The sequence below is a fragment of the Harpegnathos saltator genome, unplaced genomic scaffold (assembly GCF_003227715.2).
Source record: "Harpegnathos saltator strain DR-91 unplaced genomic scaffold, Hsal_v8.6 scaffold54, whole genome shotgun sequence".
Classification (NCBI taxonomy): Eukaryota; Metazoa; Arthropoda; class Insecta; order Hymenoptera; family Formicidae; genus Harpegnathos; species Harpegnathos saltator.
In genome coordinates this window covers 1,305,841-1,313,208 of record NW_020230360.1, presented here as the reverse complement: position 1 = coordinate 1,313,208, position 7,368 = coordinate 1,305,841, and the positions used below count along the sequence as shown (strand labels likewise).

Sequence of the window (7,368 nt, the reverse complement as noted above, 5' to 3'; positions counted from 1 at the left end):
TTTAACTACTTCAATAAATATATTAATGTATCGATATATACAAAGGTACTTTTTTCCTAATTTTATGTTTACATATACATCGTATATCCTGTAGCAGTAATTATATATGAAACTAATATTTTTTCCGTGTAATATTATATTTACCAATATTTAAAAAATAATCACTTATGTATTGAGTTCAGAAGAATACAATATAATAAATAATAATCATTGTAATAAAAAGAATAGGTTTCATAATGAAATAAGTTTATAATAATAAGTATATAGAGTGTTGCACAATATCCGCAAGTCAATTTGTATACTGGTAGAACTCGTCAGTTCAAACAAAATAGTCTTATATTTTTTGCACACAATCATATTAAATTTTGAGATTTTAATTATTAGAAATAATATTTACAAGATTTTTTTAATAACTGACTCGACAATTTACATGTTGTTTGCAAAATAGTAAATGAATATTGAAAAGTTGAGAATAATTCAAGTATATTATGTCCTAATAGCAGATTCAAAGTTTAAGATTTAAAGTTTAATATCAATGTAGTTATTGGTAGGTACGAAAATCATATTCTTGAAAATTAAGATAAGATTATTTTGAAAAAATATCATTTATCATTTTTCAAACATGTAAATTGTCGAGTCAATAATTAAAAAATCCTATAAATATTGCCACTTTCAATAATTACAATCTCAAAATTTAATGTGGTTGTGTGTAAAAAGTCGAAGACCATTTTGTTCGGACTGATGAGTTCTACTAATATGCGAACTGACATGCGGATGCTATGCAACACTTTGTATACATTTTCCTTTAAGAAACATATTGTTTTAACAGTGATTAGTTATTGCATTGTATTTTCTTAAATTGAACAGACATGGTTATTTGTTAGAAATTAACAAATATAATATTACATAGAAAAAATATTTGTACTTGCTGTTAGATCTGCTCTTTTGTGTTGCAATAAAATTTTCTTTCTTCAAGCAAATAATTATTTAATTTCTATAGGAATGTATATATATTTAAACTTGCATTTACTTATAAATAAATAGCAATTACTTGTTTCAAAGGAATATTTTTTTTAATTATGCAAGTTATTTTATATTTAAGGGGCCAATGTTCTTTATGGAAATAAATGTAATTTCCCAAATAATGTTATATTACTTCTTCTTAAAACATATTTACTTAAAATCCTCATCATATTATTTAACGTTATGCCAATGCAAACTAGAACTAAGAAATGAATTTGTTATTTCAAAAGATAATTTTGTCTATTAAAGTAAATATTTTGGTGAATAGAGTCGTAATATTTGATGGGAAAATGAAGTGTGAATTTTATAAAAAAAAGCCTCCGCATTAATTTACACACCCAATATATATAATTTATTCTATGTTTGTCGCTGAGAATGGCGGAGGAAAAAAGAACAATTACCCTTCATCAATAAAATAATTAGATATTTAATAACGAACTGAGTTAGTATCAAAAGAATTATTATTATATTTACACCAAAGATGTTTTAAAAGAAAAGATAACATTCTATTTTTGGTACAATATCAGTAAATAAATATAAAATATAGATAAATCAGACAATATAAATAATGTAGATAAATATATAATATGTATAATATACAGAAACGGCACGAATTGCAGTATACTACATAAATACTGTTCACAATCGTGTGCGTATATTATATTATATTATATAATAATTATTATAAATATTTGAAATGTAATAATATATATACAATACATATACACATACATATACATGCATATATATATATATATATATATATATATGTGTGTTTATTTATATACATATATTTGTGTTTATCGCGTACATGTTTACGTAGTCATTTACAAATGAAACGTAACGGTTAAATTCTAGCCATATTACATAGTATATTACATAGATACTTATATAACTATATGTGCATTATTATACAGGGTGTCTCAGAACTTCAGGACATGGACTCCGTAGGGACATAGAGCTAAGTGAGGAACAAAAAAGTCCTGTACCATAATGTGAAAATCGTAATAGTTTTTTAGTAATAACAGCGCAAAGTTACACGTTTTCCACGCCCAACGTGGCCTATAGACGCTCCGCGGCAAGCTGTGTGCGTAGGGGCTGAACGATGACACGTCTCGCGCTGACTGTCGCGATGGCAACTTGACACTTTGACACCGCGCGACGGTCAGCGCGAGCCGCGTTACCGCTCAGCCCCCATGCATACAGCTTGCCGCGGAGCGGTCTATAGGCCGCGATGGGCGTGGAAAACGTCAAACTTTACGCGGTTATTACTAAAAATCTATTACGATTTTCACATTATGGTAGAGGACTTTTTGTTCCTCTCACTTAGCTCTATGTCGCTACGGAGCCCGTGTCCCAAAGTTCTGAGACATCCTGTATATTATTATCATATAATGTACAATGTATGTGTACAAATACATGTAAATAAAAGACATGAACAATAGAAACATGGAAATGTAAGAATAATGTGATAATAAAATATCATAAAAATACATCTATATAAAACAAACATCATAATTTTAGACACAGATATCTCAATCAACTGCCCAATTTGCAATAACGCTCAGTTTGGCCACTTTAATTATTTGAATTCCATCATATTTTGTAAACTCGTTCATTTAGAAATTATATGTCCTGCTTTTCTTATTCATGACGAGTAAATTATTTTTTGCATTGTTTGAATTCTTTTCCGTTGAACGCTTACTATTCGATATATGTCGTCCAGATTTATTTTGTGTGAATTGGCTTTATTTGCAAATTCTACAATCTGGAACAGGACATTTTGACAACTTCGTAAGAGTTCGTAAGAATTCATTTTTATCTATAATTTCTCAATTTCATATTTATCCATAATTTCTAACTTTAACGAAAAATAAATTATCATATATATTGGGTGTTTAAGAATGAAATTTGAATTAATTAAAAATATTAAACGTGAAGCAAAGTAAACAGAAAAAGTACATACCACATGGATATCTTCATTTAAATATACATTCATTATCATGTTACCTAACACTTTTGCGTTTTGAACAAAAGTGTCTTGCCACCTAGAAAGTAGAAATAATAAATTATTAACAGAAACGTTAACTTTTTCGCGATCAGTCATTGCAAGTACTTATAAGAGAAACGATCACCAGATTATTCTCGAATAATGCTGTATGAAGTATTTCAGCACATCATTTTTCCTTATGTGTTTCTTTATAACAATTCGATAAAGTTCATTTAAATTCTTATGCGATAGTACATTTCCAAGTTCGAGAAACACTTCCTCCATATACTTCACGATAATTTGTGCATCATCTGAGCAAAACAAATATTTCAAAATATCTATATCCGTGGTATTTTTGTATTTTTCAAACAACATCTGCGATATAGCTTCGTTGGCCAAACTCATACCGGCACAATATACCCAATCCTTCCACCATGGTGAAAATCTATGTTTGCGAAAAATATCAACCATTAGCGAAGTTCAAGTTTGTATCATGTGACCGATCAAACATATGGCGGAACAAGTAATAAAGAGATATGTTTAAAAAGAGATATGTTTAAAATTTGTATAGAATATAAAGATTTACTTGTTTTTATTAGGATCGAATAAATAGCCAGACAATTTTGTCGTAGCAGTTATTTGACACTTTCTATGCCCTAATTTGCAAGCCCATCTTGTTCCTAATAATCTCAGTGTTTTATACATATCGTTCTCATAATTTCTTTCTTCGTATTCCAAATTTTGAAGTAAGCCGTCCAATATTTGACGCACTTCTTCCTACGTTAAAGAATATTGATATCACATGAATATCGAAATGACAACAGTTTGAAATAACAGCATTATAATTTAATTTTAGTACGTCGCGTTGTTTATCGGGAACAGATATTTATATACATATATAACTACGTGATACATGCGTGACATATATCTCAACTTATATGTACATTTTTATAATCAGGAACAGAGTATTTTCTATATATTGGTCTGAATAATTCATCTTCAATATTATGAAACTTTTTTATGACATTTGCAGACTACGTGTCCCATAATTAACTAATGAACTGATGAAATTCGGTTTACCGTGCCTACCTTGATATGTTTCACTCCCGTAGCCGGATTATTCCAAATAGGCCACATAAACGATAGAATATTAAACATGGGATACCAGGCTATGTAACTTACATCGTGCTTTAAATAACTTGCAATTCTCCAAAATGTAAGCGGTGATATGTAGTCTTGTGTCATAAAATAATATGCATCATCAATCAATTGCGCGCGATTGAGGATATTTATTTGATTACAATTATCAGAGTGCAAAGCATTTGCAATTCGATTCCAACTATTTTCATCATAATTCACGCGAAAGTATCCTGTTGTAAATTAAATAATCATTATATTGTTAATTTATATTTGTATTCACGGAAAACTATTGTAAATAAAATAAAACATGTATTATGTCGAAATTGTTTTACGCTTTAAACTGACAGTATAACGAACTTACGTGGTATGTATACAAGGTGATTTGAAACAAGCAGTTGTCTTTAATATGTCATATTCTTGAGCAAATTCTAAGACTATTATTTCTGTTGCAAAATGTTATCCAATGCTTAGTTACTGAATTATTAAGATAAACAGTTCGTCTATTACGCGCCGGGTACAGAAGGCAAGCAAGGACGGAACAATTAATATCCTATTAATTTATAATATTATATTTGCTATTACGGTTGCCACGGTTGTTCAAATTTTTAAGTTTTGAAAATAATACGGATGAATGTTATTACATATGTCGATTAACATATCGCATCGAGTGACCAACGTCAGCGCCTAGGCGGCACGAGCCCCAACGGTTACTCGTACCTGCCTGCTTTCCATACCCGACACTAGACGAAATATTTATCTTAATAACTCAGTAACTAAGCATCGAATAATATTTTGCAAGAGGAAAAATAGTCTTAGAATTTGCTCAAGAATATGGCATATTAAGTACTGATTGTTTCGAATCACCCTATATATACACTTACCATTTTGTTCTCTATTAAATATAACAAAATCAATATTATGCTCCAGCTTAATAGTTGTAATTTCAGAAGTAGTTATCACAACATCACTGATCATGTAAGACAAAGGATTATATGAAGTATAAGTTGTCGGTACTATCCACGTGTATTTTCTCATGTCGACACCACCAGTGATATTTAATATCACTGTATTATTTTGACGATTGTGAAAAACATTTATAACAGGATAGTATCTTTGACTTAACCACGTATCCATAATTTCATTAATTCCAACCATTTGATTCGTACTGTCATCAAGTCTACGTTGTAAGGTGGTCCAAAGATTAGAAGGAGTGGCAGGACGAAACTTACTATAAAGAGAAAAGTTCAACGTTACGTATATGTGTGCGCGCACGTGTGTATGTTTTATGTCATTAATAATTTATAAATTTTACAATACAAAACACATTTTTACTTAATCACGTGTTCAGTTGAACCATTTAACGTAAGTGCATAAATATACCGAAATTCTACGTAATAAATAATATGCCCCTCTTAAGCCCGATTAATTAATTAATACATAAACATATAAATTTGAAATAGTATAAATTCTGTCGTATATATAGTTATTTTTAGAAGCAATTATAGTGAAATGTTATATATAATGATGCTACAATGTGTTACTTACAATTTGTTAAAATATTCTGTAACAGCTAATTGAAATTTATTCCACGTGATCATACGCTCTATCATGCGTAAAAGAGCAAAACCTAAAACAGTACATTAAAACGAAACAATTTTATTAATTTACATAGAGTAAGGACTAAGTTTCATAATTTGTATGGTATTTTCTTCCAAAGATAAATGAATACCTTTTTAAAATCTCCAGTTAAACACTAACCTTTATTATAATACCAACGAGAACAGAGGGAGACATCGATCTCATCCGCAATTCGTGCATTATATTCGGAAAGAGCTATCATCTGACAGTTAGTTTCATACTGAAATGTTGACTGAAGAATTTGGATTGCATAGAGATCTGTTAATTGTGAACCGATGAAAATCTAAAATAAATCATTCTGATATAAAATATACTAAACTTCTGATACTAAAATATACGCTGGTGTACAAATTAACATAACGCAAATGTACTCCATATTCCAGCAAACATAAATATATAACGGTTATATCAGGTGTAGTAAAAAGAAATCCATTATTTTTCCAGTAGATAGCTTTAGTTATCTGTATCTCGCGTTGTATAAGTCCGATCGGGTTCCACTAGATGGCGTTAGAAAGATGAGATTTCGTACTAAAAAAACTTTTCTGACAGTTTTGTGATTAGTTGACTCAGTTTTGTTTGAGCGCGCGTCAAAGATGGACACTAGCAAAGAGAAAATACGCTATATTTTACAGTTTTTCTTCGATAAAGGCGGAAACGCAAGCCAGGCGGTTGAAAATGTGAATAGTGTTTATGGTTCTTATACTGCAACAGCCAATCACATGCAATTTTGGTTTCGTCGATTCCGTTCCGGTAATTTCGATGTCAAAGATGCACCACGCACTTGAAGGCCAATTGTCGAAAATATCGATAAAATCATGGACATTGTCGAGTCCGACCGTCATGTAAGCACTGTTTCGATTGCCCAAGAGCTAAAGATTGCACAAAAAACCGTTTGGAACCATTTGAATAAGGCTGGATACAAAAAGAAGCTCGATGTATGGGTGCCACACGAGTTAACGAAAAAAAACCTCATGGACCGAATTTCCATCTGCGAATCGCTGTTGAATCGCAACAAAATCGACCCATTTCTGAAGCGGTTGATCACTGGTGATGAAAAGTGGATCACTTACGACAACGTCAAGCGAAAACGGTCGTGGTCGAATCGCGGTGAGCCGGCGGAAACGGTGGCCAAGCCAGGATTGACGGCCAGGAAGGTTTTGCTGTGTGTTTGGTGGCATTGGCAGGGAATTATCTATATCTATGGAGGCAACAGTAAGCGACAAGAGGCGTGCGCGCGCGACGAGAAGCGAGCGAACGCGAACGACGAGCGAGCGAGCGCAAGCGACAAGAGGCGGCCGCCCAGCGCTCTCTACGCGCTCATTGGCTCACATGTTTCAATTAATAACTCGATAATTATTGCCAATTTGACATTATGGCACATGACTTTTCTTCTCGGCTACACCCAATCTACCAGTACACAAAATATTAATGATCACACTCCGGACACCCTGTATACACATGTATGCCTAAAATAAATATAACATGTTACTAAAATACTACAGGACAGTTACTGTATATAACGAGACCGTAACTTATGTATAACAGTTATGTATAACAGTTATGTTATGAGGTTTCAG

The 7,368-nt window shown here is 31.6% G+C and overlaps 1 protein-coding gene across 1 annotated transcript; it reads right to left on the bottom strand.

Annotated features, from left to right (window-relative positions):
• Positions 1 to 2,367: 2,367 nt before the first annotated feature.
• LOC112589552 (thyrotropin-releasing hormone-degrading ectoenzyme-like) lies at positions 2,368 to 6,909 on the bottom strand. The gene is made up of 9 exons (XM_025303377.1): positions 6,862 to 6,909; positions 5,912 to 6,074; positions 5,699 to 5,780; positions 5,035 to 5,381; positions 4,103 to 4,383; positions 3,600 to 3,790; positions 3,159 to 3,458; positions 2,990 to 3,071; positions 2,368 to 2,791 (listed from the first exon to the last, which is right to left on the bottom strand). The coding sequence occupies exons 2-9, from the start codon at positions 5,991 to 5,993 to the stop codon at positions 2,672 to 2,674; spliced, it is 1,485 nt and encodes a 494-aa protein (XP_025159162.1). The 5' UTR covers positions 5,994 to 6,074; positions 6,862 to 6,909; the 3' UTR covers positions 2,368 to 2,671.
• Between the last annotated feature and the right edge of the window lie 459 nt (positions 6,910 to 7,368).